This window comes from Ovis aries, chromosome 3 (genome assembly GCF_016772045.2).
Source record: "Ovis aries strain OAR_USU_Benz2616 breed Rambouillet chromosome 3, ARS-UI_Ramb_v3.0, whole genome shotgun sequence".
In the NCBI taxonomy this organism is placed as follows: Eukaryota; Metazoa; Chordata; class Mammalia; order Artiodactyla; family Bovidae; genus Ovis; species Ovis aries.
In genome coordinates this window covers 172,179,229-172,203,357 of record NC_056056.1, presented here as the reverse complement: position 1 = coordinate 172,203,357, position 24,129 = coordinate 172,179,229, and the positions used below count along the sequence as shown (strand labels likewise).

At 42.7% G+C, this 24,129-nt stretch overlaps 1 protein-coding gene and 1 pseudogene across 2 annotated transcripts in view; one reads left to right on the top strand and one right to left on the bottom strand.

The window, feature by feature from the left end:
* The window catches only part of PAH (phenylalanine hydroxylase), a 114,385-nt gene extending 104,058 nt beyond the window's left edge, over window positions 1-10,327 (top strand). For both annotated transcript variants that reach the window (XM_060413135.1, XM_004006675.5), the window contains 4 exons: window positions 2,820-2,915; window positions 3,438-3,571; window positions 7,516-7,631; window positions 9,717-10,327. In XM_060413135.1, the coding sequence (XP_060269118.1) occupies window positions 2,820-2,915; window positions 3,438-3,571; window positions 7,516-7,631; window positions 9,717-9,760 (390 nt within the window). In that variant the 3' untranslated portion in view covers window positions 9,761-10,327. The remainder of the gene's footprint in view (window positions 1-2,819; window positions 2,916-3,437; window positions 3,572-7,515; window positions 7,632-9,716) is intronic.
* On the bottom strand, window positions 4,912-5,540 carry LOC101110926 (large ribosomal subunit protein uL22-like; annotated as a pseudogene).
* Window positions 10,328-24,129: the final 13,802 nt, after the last annotated feature.

Genomic DNA, 24,129 nt, shown 5'->3' with positions numbered 1-24,129 from the left:
ATAGAATCTCTCATTTGTAAGAAAAAAATAATCACATAAGTTACCTGCTGTAATTGTGATACAAGTATTCATTACCAACCTAGCTTCTCAAAAATAATCTTATTATTGATATACTGATCTGGGAATAGTCTTGGGCCCCTTGCTCTGCCCTTGAGACACTGTGTCACTGTATGTGTGTAACTTGACCTCTCTGGGCTAAAGACGTCTCATCTGTATGTGAGGAGCTCAGACTGACTCAGCTCTGACAGCCTTCCCAGGTTTCACATTCTCTAGTGCAATAAATAGACTTACCTAGAAACCCTGGGCTGGAAGAAGCACAAGCTGAAATCAGGATTGCTGGGAGAAATATCAATAACCTCAGATATGGAAATGACACCACCCTTATGGCAGAAAGTGAAGAGGAACTAAAAAGCCTCTTGATGAAAGTGAAGGAGGAGAGTGAAAAAGTTGGCTTAAAGTTCAACATTCAGAAAACGAAGATCATGGCATCTGGCCCCACCACTTCATGGGAAATAGATGGGAAACAGTGGAAACAGTGTCAGACTTTATTTTGGGGGGCTCCAAAATCACTGCAGATGGTGACTGCAGCCATGAAGTTAAAAGACGGTTTAAGATTCCTTGGAAGGAAATTTATGACCAACCTGGATAGCATATTGAAAAGCAGAGACATTACTTTGCCAACAAAGGTCCGTCTAGTCAAGGCTATGGTTTTTCCAGTAGTCACGTATGGATGTGAGATTTGGTCTGTGAAGAAAGCTGAGTGCCAAAGAATTGATGCTTTTGAACTATGGTGTTGGAGAAGACTCTTGAGAGTCCCTTGGACTGCAAGGAGATCCAACCAGTCCATCCTAAAGAAGATCAGTCCTGGGTGTTCATTGGAAGGACTGATGCTGAGGCTGAAACTCCAATACGTTGGCCACCTCATGCAAACAGTTGACTTATTTGAAAAGACCCTGATGCTGGGAGGGATTGGGGGGCAGGAGAAGAAGGGGATGACAGAGGATGAGATGGCTGGATGGCATCACCGACTCGATGGACATGAGTTTGGGTGAACTCCAGGAGTTGGTGATGGACAGGAATGCCTGGCATGATGCAGTTCATGGGGTTGCAAAGAGTCGGACACAACTGAGTGACTGAACTGAACTGAGAAACCCTGGGCCTTGGCTTTCTCTTGGCCCTATTCAGTAGGAAAGAAAGTGAAAGTCACTCAGTCATGTCTGACTCTTTGCGATCCCATAGACTATACAGTCCATGGAATTCTCCAGGCCAGAATACAGGAGTGGGTAGCCTTTCTCTTCTCAAGGGAATCTTCCCAACAGGGATTAAACCTAGGTCTCCCACACTGCAGCTGGATTCATTACCAGCTGAGCCACAAGGGAAACCTGAGAATCCTGGAGTGGGTAGCCTATCCCTTCTCCAGCGGATGTTCCTGACCCAGGAATCAATTCTAGGACCTTATTTCCCAAGCCATCTATCTGGGACATGTTGCGCTGGGAGCTACTGAAAGAAAAAGGCTTGGTTATTTGGGAGGCTGAGTGCAGTGACTGACAGGGTTTTAACACAGATTGTTAGATGGTGGGGATATTGAATAATAACCTTAGAACTTTGAGGCCAAATAAGGAAGCAGATAACTCAATAAAATACAGTGATGAATTTTATTGTGGGTAACTTATACACAGGAAAGGGTGGGTAGATAGCAGCCAGAGGCTTTGGCAACCACACTCTATGCCACGAAAAGGGTATGGGGGGTTAAAGGGACCAACACTACTAAGATCCAGTGCAGCCAAATTAAAATTTATTAGTTAATTAATTAAAGGGGCCAAAGCTAAGGATAGAGTCTGATTACTAAGGGAGAAGCAGGTTCACACTGTCGGGAGTTAGGGGTTTTTTCCTCCCCCTGGAAGGAAGGTCTCATGACCATTATTTCTTGTGAAGCATTGCCCATCTGCCTCAGCAAAAGTTTTTATATGTCAGACAAAGTTTTTATATCAGATAAGAAGGGTAAAAGTTGATGAGGAACTTATCTGGTACATCTTGTGAGTAGACTAAAGTTCAACCATGCAGAAAAGGATGGGGTTAGGACTTCAGGCTTAGATGGAGCTGACAAAATGGAGTTGGTGTGGTTCAGCCACACAGATGACAGGATACTCCCTCCCTGATTCTATCATGACCCAATTCCCTACCTCCCACTGAGCCTGATGGGATTGTCTGGTAAGTCCAGCCAACTTGGGGGAGCAACTCCCTCTAGCTGATGCCATAGAGAAGAAAGTGGAAGGGGTGGAGGAGTTCCTGACATAGAGAGTGGCTTGTTGGGGGTATCCTTTGGGGGCTTCCTTAATACTCTCCCACAACTTCCCATCATATCTTGCATTCAGTTCAGTTCAGTTCAATCACTCAGTCATGTCCGACTCTTTGTGACCCCATGGACGGCAGCACACCAGGTTCCCTGTCATCACCAACTCCTGGAGGCTGCTCAAACTCATGTCCATCGAGTCAGTGGTGCCATCCAGCCATCTCATCCTCTGTCATCCCCTTCTCCTCCTGCCTTCAATCTTTTCCAGCATCAGGGTCTTTTCCGAGGAGTCAGTTCTTCATATCAGGTGGCCAAAGTATTGGAGTTTCAGCTTTAGCGTCTTGCACTCAGCCGTCTTAATTCGACAGGTAACTGGGTAGGATAAGACAGCATACAAAACCATGACCCCAGGTCAGGCTGATTCAGAGAACAGACCTGCACAAACTCCCACCTGGGCACCTTGTCTCTGGCCCTGGGTCACCTGCTGTTTCCTTGTGTACACTTTCAACTTGACTTTCCATTTCAGATTTACTGGTTTACTGTGGAGTTTGGGCTCTGCAAGCAAGGAGACTCCATAAAGGCATATGGTGCTGGGCTCCTGTCATCCTTTGGTGAATTACAGGTATGAACCGAACAGAAACCATGGATGGATTTGAGAGTGCTAGGTACAGCAGACCATTCGTTTTCCCTTTGTGCTCTTGAAACCCTCTTATATCCACTTTGAAACTGAACCTCGGAGTTTCTCCTCATGTGATTGATTGACCTCTTAGCAGCTATGATTTGGTCATGACTGTGGGTTTTAGAGATTGAAATTGAACTGCAGATACACAGGTCTCCAGACCAGAGGGGCCTCCTGAATCTAGGGTTGAACTGTGCATTGGGACATAGGCAAACACATGCCAGAAAATGTGGCTGCTCCCACACCATCTGTTGATCACCTTACCTGAAAATGGTTGGGGTAAAATATTCCTTTTGATCCTGATTGCTGTCTATGTGCAAAATAATTTAGTTCACCTGCATTGGGACTAGGGTATGGAAGGAATCAGGATAAGGTTGTGGGGGGGATGAGCAAATAGCCTAGGGGTTGCGGCAGGGACCAGCAGCCTTGACTTAACCATGATGACTTTTCATTTGGGACCCGCAGTATTGCCTATCAGGCAAGCCGAAGCTCCTTCCTCTGGAACTAGAGAAGACCGCTGTCCAGGAGTATACGATCACAGAGTTCCAGCCTCTGTATTATGTGGCTGAGAGTTTTAATGATGCCAAAGAGAAAGTGAGGTGAGATGGTAACCACGCTGGGCCAGCAGCCCTTGGGACCTCCTGACTTGACCTGGTGCCACCGGTCTATGGGAGGTTGGGCAGGAGAATGGATTCAAGTGCCTACAGCAGCGGCGTGCATCAGACAGTATTCTCTCCCCACCCTATCTCTTTCCACTCCCTGTTGAGAGAACTGCCTTCCTTTGCAGGACCCCATTTCATAGCTTGCTAGCCGAACATGATGACCCCTGCAGACAGGCTACCACCTTTATCCTTGCTCAGTGCAGCCACCAGGTCCACCCATGAACTCTCCTATGTTCAGAGCAGCCACAGAGGTACCCCCATCAAACAGCCCTAGGTGTCTTCTCACCCAAAGAAGTCCCTTGCCACTTTAATCTCCCACATACTTGCATAACTCACCCCTCCTCTCTCTTCAGCCTTTACCCACATTTAACCTTTTTTGTGTGTCTTTCTCTAAGCAACTTACTTAAAATCACTACCCAGCCCTGTCCCTCCAGTACTCCTTACCTGCTCTGTGATTTACTTTTCTCCTTAGCACTTATTAATGTCTAAAATCTTATATGATTTAAGGTCCATGAGGATAGGGAGTTTTGTCCTTTCTGCTCTTTCCCTCCAGTTCAAGAACAGTGCCAGACACATAGCAAGCACTCAGTATTGCTATTGTTCAGTTGCTAAGTCATGTCAGGCTCTTTGTGACCCCACAGACTGCAGCATACCAGACTTGCTTGTCCTTCACTGTCTCTTGGAGTTTGCTCAAACTCGTGTCTATTGGGTTGTGATGCCATCCAACCATCTCATCCTCTGAATCAGTGAGTAATTGGCAAATGTGCCAATCTCAGAGGCAATTCAGCACCAGGCTGGTGGAGTGGTACCAGGACTCTGAGACTCTCAGCCGTCCAAGAAGATTGCCCTGCCATCAGCCTGCTAGAGCCACACTGCTCCCAGCAGGAGATAGACTAGGCAGAGGGTCTACTTAGACAGAGCAACCATGATACCATTTTTACCACTTCTTTTGTTATATCTTAGCAGTGATGCATAATAAATGTAAGTCTTACAGGCTTCTGGAATCCCATGAAGCTGGGCATGTCAGCTTTGAATACACCAGGCTTAGGTAACCAACAGTAAAATGGTAGCTCACAAATGTACTTTCTTTGGCCCCAAATGACTCCCTTTACTCTTTTCTCCAGGGCCTTTAGGTCCTTCCTACCATTCTTTCCCATTTTTCTCCTAAATTTTCACCCTTACTGGGAACCTAGTCTTCCTGTAGCCATAAAAGTTCCACTCTGCCATTCCTGGGACTCCTTTAGGGTTATGGATTTTCATGAGTTCATGCATTATTATTTTTTTTTTTTACTTTTATTTGCATTTATTTTTTGTGGCATTTATTCCCGGGCCATAAGTTTTTGTTTCTTCAGTTTCTTCTGGGATATTCTGTGCAACCTCCTCTTCTGGTTTAGGAACAATCTGTTCTTTTTCAGTAAGGATCATCTCAATGTGGCAGGGAGAGCTCATGTAGGGGTTGATCCGACCGTGAGCTCTGTAAGTCCTGCGTCGCATCTTGGGGGCTTTGTTCACTTGGATGTGCTCAATGACCAGAGAATCTACATCTAAGCCCTTAAGTTCAGCATTACTCTCTGCATTTTTGAGCATGTGTAGTAAAAATTCAGCACTCTTTTTGGGCCATCGACCCTGAGTCCAGCCCCACTGTTTGGCCTGTGCACACCTGCCAACTCCACCGTTGTAGTGGCGGAGCGGCACACACTGCTTCTTTAACGTGACGTCCTTCAGACACTTGGTGGCTTTTCGGATATGCATACCCTTTATGGCCTGGGCGGTTTCACGAGTGTTCTTAAAGTGTACACAAAGATTTGAACCTCTTGATTTGCATGATTTTGTGGGGTTTTCTGGGTCAAGTGAATAGCGCACCATTTTTAGGAGTCACCTCAGGCCGCTTACCGGAAAAGGAAGCGAGTTCATGCATTATTCCACCAAGGTAATTATAGTTACAGGTAAGGTGGCTCAGACAGTATAGAATCCACCTGCAATGAACAAGACATGGGTTCGAGCCCTGGGGTTGGGAAGATCCCCTGGAGAAGGGAATGGCTACCCACTCCAGTATTCTTGCCAGGAGAGTCCCATGGACCAAGGAGCCTGGTGGACTACATGCCATGGTGTCACAAAGAGTTTGGCACATGAGAGCGACTAACACTTTCACTTTTCGAGATGCCTGGCAGCTATTTTGTACCAAACACTGTTCTCAGTGCTTTTCAGATATTAATTCATTTAGTCATTAAATAAGACCACAAATTGCAGATAGGGGTACAGAAACATTAAAGGGGTAAGTAACTCACTCAGAGTCATACAGCTCGTAAGTGGCTGGCCCAGGGTTTGGACTCAGGCAGTGGGACTCAGAGCTGGTACTCTTAACTGCTGAGTCGCACTGAGATTCCCATATGGACAGGCCGTTCAGGAAGTGATCAGCCCTAGGCCAACAGGAAGACCTTACCAGGACATGGGCCTCTGTTTGAAATCTCATGAGCTCTGCTAGTGTCCACTTCCCCTGGTGGACTCGGTGGTAAAGAACCTGCCGGCAATGCAGGAGACGCAGGTCCATTCCCTAGGTCAGGAAGATTCCCCTGGAGGAGGAAATGGCAACCCACTTCAGTATTCTTGCCTGGAAAATCCCATGGACAGAGGAGGCTGGTGGGCTATATAGTCCATGGGGTGGCAGAGAATCAGACATGATGGAGCACGCACTCACTTACTGCTAGTGTCTAGAGCCCGGAGAAGACACAAAAGCTCTCATCTGCTGAGAGCTGGCTCACAGAATGAAAGAGAATTCTAAAGAACACAGTTCAAAAAAGGAAGGGATCTGAGCATCTCTGGGATACCCTCAGAGCGTCCCGACTAAAAGAAACCTATGCCAACCATTTTCAATTTCGGTATTCAAGTTCTAGCAGAGACGGGGCTAAGTTTGTTCACACACCTGCTGAGGAGGGCTGAGTGGGCCTCAGACTGACAGCCCAACTCATATACCTCCAGTGGGGGAGGTCGATTCCCCAAATTAAAAACAAGGTGTGCCCGGGAATAAGAGGGAAGAGGGGAAGAGCAGGCAGAGCCACAGGTGTCTACTACTTGGTTCACGTCATCAGCTGGACTGAGAAAGCTTTTTCCAAAGAAGAGATGAGGAAGGATACTTAACCACGTACTCTTCATGCATCTGCGGTCACTAATAAAAGATTCCTCCCAGGCCCAGGAGTGATGCACCAGGGAGGCAGGGAAGTGAGGGGGCCAGGCCAGATTCAGACTACCTGTATCCTTTCCCTTCTTTATAATGTATTGCCAGCGTGGCCTTAGTAGTTATTTAGCTTCCTCAAGCCTCAGTTTCCTCATCGTAAAATGGGAATAGTAAAGTGGTACCTTCCTCTTAAGGTTTTTATGAAGACTAATGTAGTGATAATAGTTGTTAAGAGTATAAAACAGTTGAAACTTGCTATGGTTCTCAAACATAGGAGGCCCTCAATCCATGTTGAGTTTCATTCATAATGTTGTCTTCAACTTTGGAAACCATTTTTCTTTCTTTGCATTGATGATCAAGCATCTCAGAGCTTTTTTTCTTCTATAACATTCTTTGGCTAGATTTTACTTTCTCCTTTTATTTTATTTAATGATAAGAACTTGGCCTTATGTGCTTTTATTGTAAGCTACTTCTGACATTTTGGAGGCATGTGCATAAGTGTGTTTGTGTATACACAGACACACCTACCACATACAGAGGCTTCCCAAAGAGGACCTAAAACTCCATTTCACTTCTCAGCCCAGTACTAAAGCCCTTGGTGAGGTTTCAATGCTACTAATAACCAAGTGAATGCCACTGAAAAATCTTTTAAAATTATTTTTCCCCAAATGGTAGCCTTTACTCAGACCTATGATTTTGGTTTCAGGAACTTTGCTGCCACAATCCCACGGCCCTTCTCAGTTCATTATGACCCATATACTCAACGGATTGAGGTCTTGGACAACACCCAGCAACTTAAGATTTTGGCTGACTCCATCAGTAGTAAGTAACATATACCCTTTGAGGCCATTCTCTCATAGGGGATTGTGTTTTCTTACCTTTGTCAGAGGAACAGTAAGAACTGTATTAAATATTTAAGAAAAGCATTTCCAGGGAAGCCACTGACTTATTGAGAGAGAAAAACTTAGCAATAAAAAGCCAGAATTGCTTTGAGTGTCCTTTCTGCTTCGACCTTCCTGGACCCCATGCCACCTCCTATGACCCACCACCTTTCCACGCTGGCTTGTTGCTGCCACGTTCCTCTTTCTCCTTTGCATTTTCACCCCTTTCCCTCTAAGTGTCCACTGGACCTTACTCTGCCTAGAATACCAGCTCCTAAGGATAGATTTTATCTATTTTATCAACCACAGAGTAGTTCATCCATTGGCCTTTTATTTTTTCTGGACAACAAGAATATTATAATAGTTGTTCTTAAAAAGTCATTGTGCTATTGTGTTCATCTCCCGATTCTTTCTAACCTTCAAATTCCCCTCGAGCAACATTGACCAGCTCTTAGTTCCCATGCTTTCCCCTGGGCTTTGCCCATACAGTTTTTGTTTAAAATACTCTCGTCACCACTCCCATTTAGGGACCCATCCCAGTTCATCTTTTAATTGTTCATACATGTCTCTTCTTAGGGTAAGCCTGGTTTGGGTGTCCCTTCTAGGTTTTGGCCTTCCCATAGATCCTTCTCTCAGGGCACTTATCATAGGTTTTTTATTTTGTTTTTATTTTATAATTGTTTGCTTGTCTGTCTTCCCAACTAGACTTGAGCAGAGAGCCATGTCAGGTTTGCTGTCAAATCCCCAGCAGTTTTCCATATTCCTAAAAATCATATTAGGTACTCAAGAGCTATTGAATGAATGAACAAAACCACCAAAGAGTCAAGCTTAAAGGGAGAAGTTCTAGTCCAAGGGGTGGGGAGTTTCTATCTGTAAAAATGTGCTAACAAAGGCCAGAAGGGCTGGTGGACTTGGCGTATCCCTCTCTACCCCTGTGATATTGCCTGAGACCACTCCTGATATGTAGAACTAGCCCATTATACTCATTCCTATCAGGTATGGCCTCCCTCCCATAATGAGCCATTTTGATAAAGTCCAAGGCTGATTCCCTCCCATAGATGCCACCTTGATCACTCAGCTGGAATAATTTGTTCACTGAAGAGGCCAGCCAAGGGCTCTGGAGGCTGGGATGTGAGAGAGAAGGGTTAGGCCATAGCTGTTTTCTCTCTCTTTTTCATTTCCCCTGAGAAAGCTAAAGTAATTTCAAAGACTATTACTTATTAGAGGCTTCTAAAAATCACTGAATGACAGATTTAGGAACTGGATGGTCCTTAGAGTTTTGTGACCTTATATAAGGTCCCATCATCTCTATACTGTCCTCAGGACCTAGGCAGGAATAAGGCTGGTCTGTCTCCAAGTCCCCTTCCACTTCTATGAAGAGTCTGTGTCATTGTGGCCCCATGGCCTGTGAGAACCTGCATGAATGAAAGTGACTCCATCATACCTTAGTCTGGTGGTCTGGAAATCTAGGCTGAGTCATCTGCTTAGATCATGCCTTCTCAAACCTCGTGTGTCTCAAAATCACTTGGAGAGCTAGTTAGAAATGGATAGTCCTGAGTGTTACTCCCAGACTAAATTCCCTGAATGTGTGATATGAGTCAGGGATTTGTATTTGTAATGAAGCCCCAGTGAATTCTGACATGGAGTGAGGATGGGGGGCTATGTGAACCCTAATTTTAGCTTCTGTGGCTTAGCCCCTTGCGAGCATCTGTGGATGGTCATGTGAAAAGGAAACAGAAAAGCTAGTCATTTCCCTGGGGAGAAAACCATTAACTCCTTCCCTGAGAAATAGACTATGGAAAGAGGAAGCTTAATTACATTAATAGCTCTTTAGCACTTCCTGCAACTTGGAATCATCTGTAATGGCTCAGATTGTATCACCCTAACTAAGCTGTCAGCTCCTTGAAGGTTGGGGTAGTACCTAGTGTATCCACACACCCCACTGGTTCCCTAGCCTTTTACACACTGCAGACACTTGAAGGGTGTTTGTTCAAAGGATGAGTGGCTCCTTTGTTTTTCTTTGTAGGTGAAGTTGAAATCCTTTGCAGTGCCCTCCAGAAATTAAAGTGAAGTCACGGACAGAACCTAAACTGAGAATCTCTCAATGGAAACCCACCTACTTCTTTTATTTCATCTTAAAAAGTGTAAAAAACAAGCCTTAATTCAAAATGACAGCCTTAAATCCTTTCAAGAGCAAGATGGAAGGTCAACAAATAAAATCATATGAAATGATAGCATATTAATAATACCCCAAAGCATAATGGTAGATCGTTTGGGGTCATCTATGATTTAGAGATGATAATCTCATACTCTGAATTGAATTAAAATTCAATAACCTGTCACATTTCATCAAAGTTAATGAAAATTTGGGACCTGTTTTATTCAAACTTCCTAAATAATTTCATTATTTGCTGTAGAGAATTCCTAAAGGGATATATATCCCTCACTGTGAAACACAAGCCTATCAGAATTGAATTTCTGGATTTAATATAAATTTTAACCTACAAAAGTCATTTTCTGTTTCAGGGAACTATGATTTTACTTACTGCTTTGTTATTTTGCCTATGTAGATTTTCTTTAATTCAGAAGCCTATTAAAATCAATACAAATATTAAAGTTCATAATGTAATATCAAAATATTTCTGTATGTTTTATTATCATCATAAACACTGGTATGGAAGGTGGTAGAACTTTCCATCTGATTCAACTTGCAGTATCATTTTCCAATCAATTGTTGAGTCTGTTTTGGGAGACATTTTGAAGACATTTAAGATGCAATGCATACATGCTAAGTCACTTCAGTCATGTCTGACTTTTTGCAACCCCATGGACTGTAGCTCACCAGGTTCCTCTGTTCATAGGTTTCTTCAGGCAGGAATACTGGAGTGGGTTGCCATTTCTTCCTCCAGGGGATCTTCCTAACCCAAGGATAGAATCCAAGTCTCTTAAGTTTCCTCCATTGGCAGGTGGGTTCTTTACCACTAGCACCACCTGAGAAGCCCCTTTAAGATGCAATAGATGTTAATTAAAATCCCAGCTGGTAGATTTTCAGTAAATATTCATTGAATGAATACATTATTAAACAGCAAATTGTCAACAAATGTGAGAATTTAAAATATATCAAGAAAAACTTTAGCGGTTTCTCAATTTTGTAGTTTCTTGGAATGAAATAATCCTCTCATTGCCTTAGAAGTATATTAGCTGGATAAACTTGTAACATGAAAGAATGATCAGAGTTTCAGATTTCCCACCCATTGCAGGGGATCATTGTGATAATCTAAGTCTGGGCAGTTGACAGATTTTGACTTTTTTGGTTGTGCATTTTATGTGACTATACAAATATAAGAAACAGTGGGGAAAAAAGCAGTGTCTTAAAAGCTTTGCTTCGAAATTCTCATACCACTTTATCATTTTATCATGGAAATAGTTAAATTGTCAATGATTTTTGTAATACTTCTGCAAGTGTGATTCTCAGACCAGTTGTATCATTATCAATAGTAAATCCAAGGCACAATCTGAGCCTTGTTGTTGTTCAATCACATCCGACTCTGCAACCCCATGGACTGAAGCATGCCAGACTACCCTCTCCTTCACAGTCTCCCTGAGTTTGCTCAAACTCATGTCCATTGAGAGTCAGTGATACCATTCAACCATCTCATCCTCTGCCCCACCGCCTTCTCCTTCCCTCACTTTTTCCCAGTGTTAGGATCTTTACCCAAATAAAATATCTGGGGATGGGACACAGAGACCTGTGTTTTTAAGCACTCCAGTTTATTCTCTTATGCCCAGCAAATCTACTGGGTACCTCAAGTTTGAGAAGCCCTGATTTCTGGTGGTCAGTTCTGCCACTTGCTAATGATGTCACCTTGCATAAGTCACTTCTCCTCTTTGGACCTTGGTTTTACTCTGACAATGAGGAGTTAAACTGGATGAATCAAGATCCCTCCCAGCCTTGAAATATAATTCAAATGCTAACATGTATCTTTAAACAGCTGTCACTAATCTACTAATGGGTGTAATAATACCCGCCCAAGTATGCCAGATGGGTGGAAAGAACAATTTGGTCTGAATGTGTCTGAGGTTTCATTGCTTTGAAAGGGGAATTTTCTTTTCTCTATTTCCTCATGCCTTTGAAGAACTCATTGACAAGGTCTGATTCTAAAACTGGAAGTGGATTTTTTCTCTGGTGTTCATCTAGGGTTTAAATACCCTGCAAAGGAACTATTTTGATAACTATATTTTTGTTCTGCTGAGTTGCTAAGTTGTGTCCAACTCTTTGCAACCCCAAGGACTGCAGCCCACCAGGTTACTCTGTTCATGGGATTTTCCAGGCAAGAATACTGGAGTGGGTTCTCCAAACTGTTTCTTTACTTCACGTTAAATGTAAGTTAGAACATTTCTTGATTTTGGTACTGAAATATCATAAAGTATTTTATACTGGATATTTTATTTTATAGTGATTTTTAGTTCTACTGAAGATAATTTAGTGTTTTCTAAGTGAAAGCTTAGGCAGGAAGAAATTATGTACTAGATATAAGCTAGTCTCTGAAATTTTCATGTGTTACTCAGTACTTAGCTTATTTCATCTGGCTATAAAAGGTACAGCAATTGGATTCAGTATATTTCCATGTGTTAGTATTATTATTTGTTCAGTACACAGTAAACAGTTTTTAAGGAAACAATAGTAATGTTTTACTGACAGCTAATCTTGGTATGTCCAAACAAAAGAAATATATGGAAGAATATTAAAACTGTGTAGTATTAGTGTTCAGTAAGTTTCTGAAAGGAGGAAACTAAATTTTAACTCTAAATTTCTAAGTTATATCATTTAGTTGTGCTTCAGAGAATCTACCACTAAAATATCATCTTCATGAAGTCAAGAACCTTTATTATCTTTTTCACCACTGGAAAGCCTTGGCATGTTACACATGGTAGATGCTCAATATTCTTTAATCTCTAAAACTTTTTCTGAGTTTAATCACAAGGAGTGTAGTGAGATTGTCTCTCATAAATAAACTATTTTGCAAGAAAAATTTGAGAACAACTAAACTTGTGATTTCCCCTTTTAAAATCTATTGAAAAATATTATTCTAAGCTATGACTTTTTAAAAGAAAAATATTATCTCCTGTTCAAGGTAGGTTATGGCTAGGTAGTTTGTATCTTACACTGCTTCAACAACTGACATTTAGAATTGCTTGTTGTTGCTTAGTTGCTAAATCACGTCCCAACTCTTTTGCAACCCCCTGGACTGTAGCCTGCCAGGCTCCTTTGTCCATGAGATTTCCCAGGCAAGAATACCAGAGTGTTTTGCCATTTCCTTCTCCAGGGGATCTTCCCCACCCAGCGACTAAACCTGTGTCTCCTGCTTAGCAGATGGATTCTTTACTGTCTGCACCACCAGGGAAGACCTTGGAAGTGCTTAATAAATGTCAGTTAATAAAGGGGACAAAAATGCATTGGAGAAACTTCAGAGTTATCCACAGTGGGGCTGAAATGGTCAGAAAGCAATAAGTGACTTGTCTAAAGATTGCAAAAAATCACAGGAGACAACATAAGAAAGCTTAGTAAAATACGGACTTTTCAAAATAAGAAGGAAAAAATGTGATCAAAGCTTTCGCTTCTCAATGAAGTCTGCACACACACACACACACACACACACACACACACACACACACACACACGATCACTGCCTTTTAATAGCTTTCCCATTCAGTTTCAAAAACTGTAAGCTATAGTAGATTTGATACATGTTAAAAATGAAACTAGTCTTTTCTGTGCCTTGAATTTTTACCTCATTTATACTCTTAACTTTGCTAGCTTCAAGGCACAGTTTACCTTTTCACCTGTAGTAAGCACAATTATTTTAAAAGAATAAGTTCAGAATGAGAAGCAATTGCAGAGAAAATTGATTCTAGCTCTCCAGGGTCTATACAACTCATCTATAACATTATTTATCATTGTTCAGGGTTGCTCTTTAACAGTATTTGTTTTGTATGTCTCTCGCACACTGTTTCTTTTGTGACAACAATCTCTGAATAATAGAACACTTATGAAAAATAAAGAGACAAAATGTACCTCACTGAGAGATGGACCCAAAAGGAGATGATACTGCAAGAAGAATAATACCTGCTTGTTTACATGTCTGTCTAAATGGGTAAAACGTGAATGGTGATTCACGTGAACTGCAGTGTGTATTTTTTCTCAGATCATTCTTAGGAGGGAGGTGATGCCCCAAAGTCAGTTTCTTTCATTGAGGTTATTAAAATTAGTACATGCTTTGGATGTCTATAGTTTATTCTTCCCAGAAGCAAATTAAAGGCTATCTATTAAAGAAGAAATAAACAAGTCTTCTCTGAGGCTTCTTTATTCCTACAGGTTTTTAAAAAATGTCAGCTGCATCCTGTCTTTTTCTGCAGTCACCTTTCAAATGGAGAGAGTGTTGGCAAAAGGCTTACTGTCGTTGTTCCTTGTGAGTTGTCAGGGGAGAGTGGAGTTTAGACTTAGAAAGAAATGATAAGGAATGTACATTCCTTTGTTTTCAGTTTTCCCTTATGGCTCTCTTTTCAAAAATGTGGCCCTTGGGTGTCTTTGAAAAGAATCTCATCCCATCTTACACACACACACACACCTTCCTTTGACCTCTAGAGACTTGACAAAAGATGAGTTGGGGGCTGAGTTAAGGTCTCTACAGATAAAGGTGCATAAGACATATTTGGGGGTGACGGGAGCATGTTTTAAAGCATTTCTTTGAGAGCCTCCAGCTATTGACACCACCCAGAAGGAGAGAATCAGCTTGGAACAACAGCAGTACTTGCAAAGGGTAACTGTTGGCCTAGTAAGGCTTTCAATTGTCTCTAGCATCCAAATACTCCTCCCGCCCACCAGCACTAAAGCCGTGGAGCCTGCTAAGTTCCATTTCTTTGGCCTAACAAAAAATCAAATTTCCAAATGAGAAATGAGGAAGCTGAACCTTTCCCAAACTTCCCATCCTCAGAATATCCTTGGGAAAGGGAGGGAGACAAGAGGCTCCTGTAAGAGTGTCATTTGGGGGAGAAAATAATTTCGCAGTGCACAGGGAAGTTTGGGATTACAAAACAGCAGATTACAGAACGGTGATTTTATGAACATGAAGGGCCAGATAAGAGAAAATGTGCCTGAGGTTAGAATGGAGGAATGCATGCTAAGTCACTCAGTTATCTCTGACTTTGCAATCCTATGGACTGTAGCCCACCAGGCTCCTCTGTCCCTGGAATTTTCCAGGCAAGAATACTGGAGCGGGTTGCCATTTCCTCCTCCAGGGGATCTTCCTGACCCAGGGATTGAACTTGAGTCTCTTATGTCTTCTGCATTGGCAGGCAGGTTCTTTACCACTAGCGCCACCTGGGAAAAGGTGTAAGTGAAGGGAAAGGGCCCTACTTATCAAAGCCTCCTGAAGCTGAGTGTCTCAGCACCGCGGACAGCACCCACTCCCAGCATGGGGAATCACTGGCCTGGAAGAGGATGGAAAACCTGAAGGCTATCACTTCACTAAGCAAAAGTAAGCAGAAGGGGGGAAAAAGTAGAGTAAGTACACAGATGAAGCGGCAAACTGTCTTGCTCACTATAGGCTAAATAAATTTTGACTGAGTAAAAGCAAGGCAGGATGGACCAGTGGGTCATGGTCCCCTTGGTGACAATGCTTTATACAGGTGAAAGTTAGGTATTTTTGTTAACGGTACACACCCACATTTGAGATTGGAAGACCGAGCATCTTTCAGTAGCACTGCTCTGGTGACCCCGATTCAAATGCCAGTTTTCCCATCAGGTTGAACCTACTTTGACAGACTCTTAATCTCCCTGAGTTACAGTTTCCTCCCCTGTAAAATGGGGAAGAGGTATGCTCACCTTATAAGATTGCCACATAAATCACATAACATATTATGTGTGTATAAGCCCCTCTCGATCATTTTTAGTAACATTCTAACAATTCTAAATATTTATTTATTGCTATTGTTCAGTCTCTAAGTCGACTTTTTGTGACCCCATGGACTGCAGCACTCCAGGCTCCCCTCTCCTTCACTGTCTCCTGGAGTTTGCTCAGATTCACATCCATTCAGTCAATGATGCTAGCTAATCATCTCATCCTCTGCCACCCCTTTCTCTGTTTGCCCTCAATTTCCCCCAGATTATTATGCTGACATAAAGCACAAATGAACTCCCATGAAATTTGGTTATTATTATTATTGTGGTTGTTTGGTCAAATAACAAGATCCCAATTGACCCATTTTTTCCAAAGAGATGGACAATTGTGGAAGTGCCCTACCTAAAGACTATTTGGTTTACACTTGAGAAAGGAGTTTGGCTAAATCAGAATATAAACCTTTCAACACAGTCCAAATCTATGTACACATAAACATAAAAATTGTGAGCTATAAAATAATGAAATGTACATCAACTCGAAGCTAAGGCTCTATCTTGTAAAAGATAACTTTGGAGATCAAAATGGAAGTTTCACATTTGAAGTTCAAAGCAATAGACTTTCACTCTTTCAGTCCCATTTCTGCAATTCCCACATCATTGCCTGTTTCCTTTTTCCTTCTGGAGCTATGGCATTACCAGCACTGTTTAAAACCATAACCTCCAAAAGCCAGCATTCACTCTTCTACTAATGACACTTCCTTCTGCTAGCAATATCATGTTGTACTCATTCTACAAGATCGTTAACATAAACAAAATTGAAATCATCATTCTCTAGATATGTTGTTTTACTGAGGAACCAACACAAGAGAACTTAGCTTCACTCTGCTGCCCAGTTTTAAGGTCATGTTGGGCAGGCTTTTTATCTTTCCAGGGTCAGGAATTAGAGATCTTTTTTTTTTTAAATAAAAGTAGCTGGTACTATGAACAAGACATTTCCCCCTCTGAACATTTTGCTCCAAAGTCAACCCAAGGAACAGCCAATGTAGAAGACCAGATGGAAATAACAATTCTTGCAGAATAGAATGAGTCCCTCAAAAATGTGGATGTTATAAGAAGGTATCCTTATAAAAGGATTATAGAATAAATGCCTCCAAAATTTGTCATCAGCTATATACTTTGATAGAGGGGAGAGAGATCCAACCAGTATACCAGTATACAAAGCTTAAAAACAGAAAATTTATTGCACTTCCTTGGTTTAATTCAACAAATATTTATTTGGCTGTCTACTTCCTGCTCAGCCCTGGACCAAGCTCATTAAAATGATTACTGGGAGGGCAGTTCGGGAGTGCCTGCCTCCGTGGGCCCTCCACTGGAGTGTTGGTTTAGCTGGTATGTTTCCACCTCTGTACCACCACATTTCCTGACCTCCTTTTCTCTTCCCTCTCAGGAGCTCACTGAACTGAACGATATCACTTTCCATGCTTCAGTCCTAGCTCAGACTCTGTTCAGATGGAACCAAAACACAGGCTCCACTTTTACTTTTTTAATTGGAGTATAATTGCTTTACAATGTTGCATTAGTTTCTGCTGTATAGCAACACGAATCAGCTGTATGTATACATATATCCCCTCCCTCTTGAGCTTCCCCTCCCACCCCTCTAGGTCATCACAGAGCATCTAACTGAACTCTCATTGCTACATAGCAGCTTCCCACTAGCTATCTATTTTATGCTTAGTAGTGTATATATGTCATATTAAGGGGTTCAAACCTCACTGACCCAAAGATCCAGTTTTTATTTTACAAAATTAAAGCTTCATCCCCTGGATTTACAGGCCAGGGCAGTGAATTTTAAGCCAATCCCAAATTCCTTCCACCCTGAAACTTTCAGGACCAGTTTCAGGAGCTTGGGGATTGTGAGTAAAGCAGGAAAGGGCCATGCGGCTTTTCTGCCTGAACTGGGAATGGTGCTGGAGGAGGAATCGGAGGAGGCAGGCTAAGAGGGTGGGAGGCATCAACATCTTTTTAATTCACAAGGGGAGATAGTACTAGCAGGAAGTGGAAAGACTTTCAGGTTCACCCTGACAATTGACACATGGTTGGGAAGGTGCGGAAATGCGGCACTCAGACTTTAATTAGCCGGCCTGGAAGTGGGTTGATTAAAACCAATTCCAGTACCATAGCTCCGTTTTACTGCTTTACCCGTTTTACTGTAATATGGGGGGGGGGCGGGGGGGGGGCTGCTGTTGGCCTTAAACATCCACGCAGACGTCGGCCAGGACCATGGATAGCTGCCATCCCTAGGTCCCTCTGTCTTCCCAGCCCTGGGCAGTCTCCAGTTCCACCCGGAGGACTAGGACTGTGGCTGTCGGAATCGACTTCCTCTTGCTCTGCTCCCTCCCCACCCACCCCCGCGACTTCTGGGAGCCTGGAGTCAGGTCTTGAGCTAAGAGCCCTATGAAAGGTCCGAGCCAGAGGGCCAAGAAAGGGCTCCCCACCACCCCCCCCACCCCGAGTACCCAAGTCTGCAGCGCTGGGAGTTCCCCTTCCGCACCCGAGAGGCAGCACCCAGGGAGATGACAGAGGAGGAGAAGGCAGCCATGGGACCCAAGAGACGTCAGGGCGGACGCAAAGGAGGGTGGCTGGCTTGTCAAAGACAGCCCAAGCCCTCTAAGGGCTTCCGAGGGAGGGAAGGGAGAGAGATGTGTTAGAAGCGTCTCTGCACAGTGGAGCTGAGAATTCCCAGGACGGTAAGTTCAATCTCCCCACTTCCCCCTCCACTTCCAGTCTCTAGCCCCTGGAAATGTCGCTCTTTCGGGGGAGGGGTGGCTAGATGTGGAATTCTCTCCGTGTTAGTCTTGCATCTCAGTGTCCCCATTTCACCAATCAATGGGTGGTCTCCACATTCCCTCCCTCCTCTCTCTCCAGATCTCACCATCCCCAGATCCTGCAGAAAGAGCTGAAAGGAAGGTTGGGTTACCGGGGCCCAGCTGGGGGTTGATGTCTGGAGGTCCTTGCCTTTTGTAGGAAGGTAGGGAGGGGATTTGAGATCCTTCTGCTTCAGATTGGTCTTCTCTGCAGGCTTCCATTCCAAGTGTAGAGGCAGAGCTCAAGGAGAAAAGTCTTCTTCTCCATCCAGGACTGAGGAGGCTTCCCACAGATGCTTTCTTTGTTAAGGAGCCAGAGCTTGCTTTGTGTGTGTGTGGTTGGTGAGTGTGTGGCAGAAAGCACGAGAGGCATATTTCAACCCGACTGAGCAGCATCTTCTAAGGTTTTAGTCTCTGTGAATCCCCAAAGGGCCCAGGGCTGACCCAGGAGACAAGTCCAGGTTGAAGGCTGGACCTATGACAAGGTTGAGGGGGCGGGAAGATGCCCCCTGGTATCAGAATGGGAATGCAGACACACAATATTGCCTTTGGGGATTTATAACTTAAATTATTGCTACTATTAGTTGTGGGTATCTCAACTAGAATCAGCAGCAGGAATTATTTGTGTAAGGGGGTCTGGGACTCTGAAAAGTAAATATTCAGTTATGTTTTATCTGGGTGGTTGTGGGTTGGAGGGAATTCCAACCACCTGGCACCTCAGGCAAGTGCTAAATGCACTAAGAAGATGAACTGGGCAGTGTAGAAAAGTATACCAAGATGATTTCTATAGCACTTTTTGTATTAACAAATATTTTGAAGTAAGCCAAATGTCCAACAATAAGAGATTGTTTAGACAAATTATAACCTATATACTGGAATATTGTATTGGTGGGGGTGCTGGTTCCGTCACTCCGTCATGTCGGACTCTTGTGACCCTATGGACTGTATCCCACCAGGTTCCTCTGTCCATGGAATTTCCCAGGCAAGAATACTGGAGTGGGTTAATAAAGTTAATCGCATTCTTTTTGTTTGTTTGTTTCTTTTCTCAAAACCAGTATATAAGCTAAAGAACGAAAGCAACCTCTAACCTCTATCCCAGCCTCAGTAGTAACCCTAACCACTGGTGACATTCTGGTGCTCACAAGTCTTTTTTTTTTTTTCTTGTAATCACAAAAAGGAGGAGAATATTCTCCTTAAGAAAGATTGTTGCGGGGGGGCACCTCAAAAGAAAATGAGGTGCATCTGTAAAACCTATCAGGGAATCCTAGGAGGTGTGGTTAAGCGAAAAAAACAAAAGCATGATCATGTTTTAATTAAAATAAAAAGCTGTCAGTGGTGTGTATGCATGTATTTAGTCTACACGTATATTTTTTATACTCACAGAGGGAAAAGAAAGACTTTCGAGCACCAGAATGTTGCCAGTGGCTAGAGTTATTACAGAGACTGGGATAGAGGTCAGAGACTGCTCTCATTCTTTACCTTATATAATGGTTTTAAGAAAAGAAAAGAAAATGATGTGATTAAAGACAATTTCAATTTTTTCTGTTGTTTTTATTCTCATTATTTCAGTATTTTCTGTAATAAACAAATACCACTGAAATGAGAAAGAAACAAGCACACAAAGATGTCCATTACTGATACATCTCTCCCTTTTAGTCCTTGGAAACAAAAATTCTCTGTCTAGAATCAAAATTTACTCCCAAGGCTAAGGGAGCTTTGTCCCAGCTGGAAATTTATGGGAATATGACATTGCTAAGTCCAGTGTCAGCCTGTCTATTGATGACCTAAAACAAGAGCTCAAAAATATGCATGTTCACCCAGAGGCTTATCATTAAAATTTTCTGTTCATACTTTCTGAATCAAAACTGAGTGGAGATGCCATTTCCCTGGATTGGCTATGCTCACTAACTTTGTCTCCTTTTAAAGGCAGTTCCTAGAATTGTCGAGTGCTACATCTACTCAAAACTTCATTCTTGTAAATTTGCTGACTAGGAAGACAGCAGAACATAGTGATTAAGCAAGGGCACTGAAGTCAGATGGAACCTTGGGTTTTCCCATTCACAGAATATATGGCCTCTAACAAATTATTACCACTTGTGTTTCTGTTCCCTCATCAGTAAGTTGGGAATATAATAGTAAATGCCTCATAGATTTATTCAGATAAACCCTTTAAAGAGTTTAGGAGAGTGCTAAGTGTCAGCATTAATTATCAACAACCCTACCTACAAAATGCTAATCAAGGGGCAATGGAAATCAGTTAGAAGCAACTTGGATTTTTTTTTCTGGATAAAAATATTCAGCATAACAATGAAGAATGGAGCTAGAGAAATGGGAATTGATTAAGGAACCTACATAGATGGGAAAAGATAATGATTTTTAGAGTCAGACGCCCTGGATTCAATTCCTGGCTTTAGCATTTATCAGCTATTTGCATGTGAGCAATTATTTTACCTCTCAGTACTTTTGGTTAATTACAAAATGACAATAATAGTGCCCACTTTATATAGTGGCTGTGATCATTAAGTGAATCTAAGCATTCAGTAAGTGGTAGCTTCTATGTGTCTCTTGTCCTCTAAAGGCAAAATTGCTTAGACACTGTCAGTTACCCACTCGTATCCCTCTATCCTCTCCACTTCAGTGCAGAAAATCTTGACTCCCAGTTACCAGCTCCTGCATTTCTCTTCCTGAAAGTTTTATCTGGATTCTAAGGCACTTTGCCTACCCTATGGTAAAAAAGAGTGCCTGGAAATTAATAACTTACCATCAGCTTTCTACCAATGGCCAATAAGAGTTGGTAGTGAATTTTTTTAAATGTATATAGACACTGGCTCCCAGAGTTTGCTCAGTGAGATGAAGCTCAGCTGCCCACAGTAAGAGCTGTTGATCACACTCCCTTTAATCATTGCTTTTCTTTCCCTGTGTCTCTTTCCTAATTTTTCCATCTTCAGTTCCTAAATAAACTATTTGTACTGGAACCCTTTTCTCGGATTCATCTTCTGGAAGAACCCAAAGTAAGACAGAGGCGCATAGTGTTTCAGTAATGATTATAGTGATGACATGTGTTTCTCCTATAAGCTTCTACATTATTTTCTTCCATGATGGCCATTCTTAAGCCTTATTCTATCACATAATTGCTCTCTTTTTTTTGCTCAGATGTCTTCATTTCTCTTTCTTAAATTTGCTTTGATTCCAAGGAAATATATAAGCTCTTGACAATTGCCACTACCTGGTGATCAAGCATGGACATAATTTGGACCATTATCACTTTGTTTGTCTGGAATTGGTTTTGTAGCTTACAATGTGTACTCTCCAAAGTTCTAAAATGGGACTCCAGACAGGCTTCTCATCTGCACTGAGGATACAATCACTGTCAGGCAGGAATCTGTCAGACCCTGATCTTTCCTAATAATATGGCTGGAAATATGAACCTGGATTTGGACCAGTGTGTAGGTACTGCACAATCTCTGACCCCAGGCATATAGACAAAGGGAAATTAGACTCTTTTGTTCATGAGTATCTTATAAGGAACAATTGCACACAGTAGAGCTGGTAGCCTGAAGTCACATCAGTTCAGTTCAGTTCAGTTCATTCGCTCAGTCGTGTCCGACTCTTTGCGACCACATGAATCACAGCATGCCAGGCCTCCCTGTCCATCACCAACTCCCGGAGTTCACTCAGACTCACGTTCATCGAGTCAGTGATGCCATCCAGCCATCTCATCCTCTGTTGTCCCCTTCTCCTCCTGCCCCCAATCCCTCCCAGCATCAGAGTCTTTTCCAATGAGTCAGCTCTTCTCATGAGGTGGCCAAAGTACTGGAGTTTCAGCTTTAGCATCATTCCTTCCAAAGAAATCCCAGGGTTGATCTCCTTCAGAATGGACTTGTTGGATCTCCTTGCAGTCCAAGGGACTCTCAAGAGTCTTCTCCAACACCACAGTTCAAAAGCATCAATTCTTCAGCGCTCAGCTTTCTTCACAGTCCAACTCTCACATCCATACATGACTACTGGAAAACCATAGCCTTGACTAGATGGACCTTTGTTGGCAATGTCTCTGCTTTTGAATATGCTATCTAGGTTGGTCATAACTTTTCTTCCAAGGAGTAAGTGTCTTTTAAGTCACATAGGTTAGGGTTTCATCCCAGCTCTTTCACAACTAGCTATGCAACCTAGAGAAGTTTATCTTTCTAAACTCTGATTCTCCTCATTTGCAAATTCAGGATAATAATACATATATACATACCTCACAAGGTTTTTTAGCAATTAAATATGCTAATACATATTATGGACTTCCCCAGTGGCTCAATGGTAAAGAAATCCACCCGCCAGTGCAGGGCATGCGGCTTTGATCCCTGAATCAGGAACATTCCCTAGAGGAGGAAATGACAACCCATTCCAGTATTCTTGCTGGGAAAATCCCAAAGGCAGAGGAGCCTGGCAGGATGCAGTCCATGGGGTTGCAAAAGAGTCAGATATGACTTAGTAACTAAACAACAAGTACATATTAAGTACTTAACACAATGGCATATGTCTAAGAAATGTCAGTACTCATTTTAACTAATACTAATAATAACAACAACATCTTGTAGAGGAATCATAGAGTACCATGTAGTATACAATAAATTTATACCATCTGGACACTGAAAGAAGATTGTTGACATCCTACAGCACAGCAACCCTCTAACTGAGGTAAGGGGAGGTAACACTTTACAGTCTACACAACTGACTTCAACAAACAAATGTAGTCATTGTTCAGCACATGTTGGATATGATTGTTGGTGTTGCTGTTGAAACTACAGGCAAATGGTAGAGCTAGCTGTTGAAAGACATAAGACTACACATCAGTACAGAGCCTATTCACTGTCACCCAGCAGGTGGCCATTTGTTGTTTAGTCGCTAAGTCATGTCTGACTCTTTTGGGACACCATGGATTGTAGCCTTACCAGGCTCCTCTGTTTATGGGATTTCCCAGGCAGGAATACTGGAGTGAGTTGCCATTTCCTTCTCCAGGGGATCTTCCCGAGCCAGGGATTGAAACCTTGTCTCCTCCATGCAGGCAGATTCTTTACTACTGAGCCACCAGTGTAACCCACAGGTGGCCACAGGTAACATCTAACACCAACTGAGAAAGGAGACCATCTCTCTTCTCCAGGCCAAGAGTATGTGCAGGGCCCTGATTACCTTGGAAAGGAAGGCAGGGCTTCCTGGGTGCAGTTTTCCAGAGGCAGGGGTGGGTTTCATTAGTGTGGCACTGAGCTGGGAGTACACTGAGACAGAGAAGGAGCCTGGTTTCTGCCTCCTAGGTGCACTCACAGGGTAAATACCTCGACTGGCTAGGTGATCAGTTCTCAGGATACAATGAGCATCCATATATGCGGGTCCCCTTGCTGCTGGTGGAACACAGGTTCACCCTGGAAATTTCTGTCCCTTCTCTCCAAAGCCCCATATTGGAGACCCTATTCAGAGTGAATTCTTACATCCTATCTTATCACACTACTGCTTTATTTTCATTTCATTTAATTTTTTAGCAGTGCTGGGTCTTCATTGCTGCACTGGTGTTTTTCTAGTTGTGGCGAATGGGGCCACTTTCCAGTTGCAGCGCATGGCTTCTTATTGCAGTGGATTTTTTGTTGCAGAGCATGGGCTCTAGGCACATGGGCTTCAGTAAGTAGTTGTAG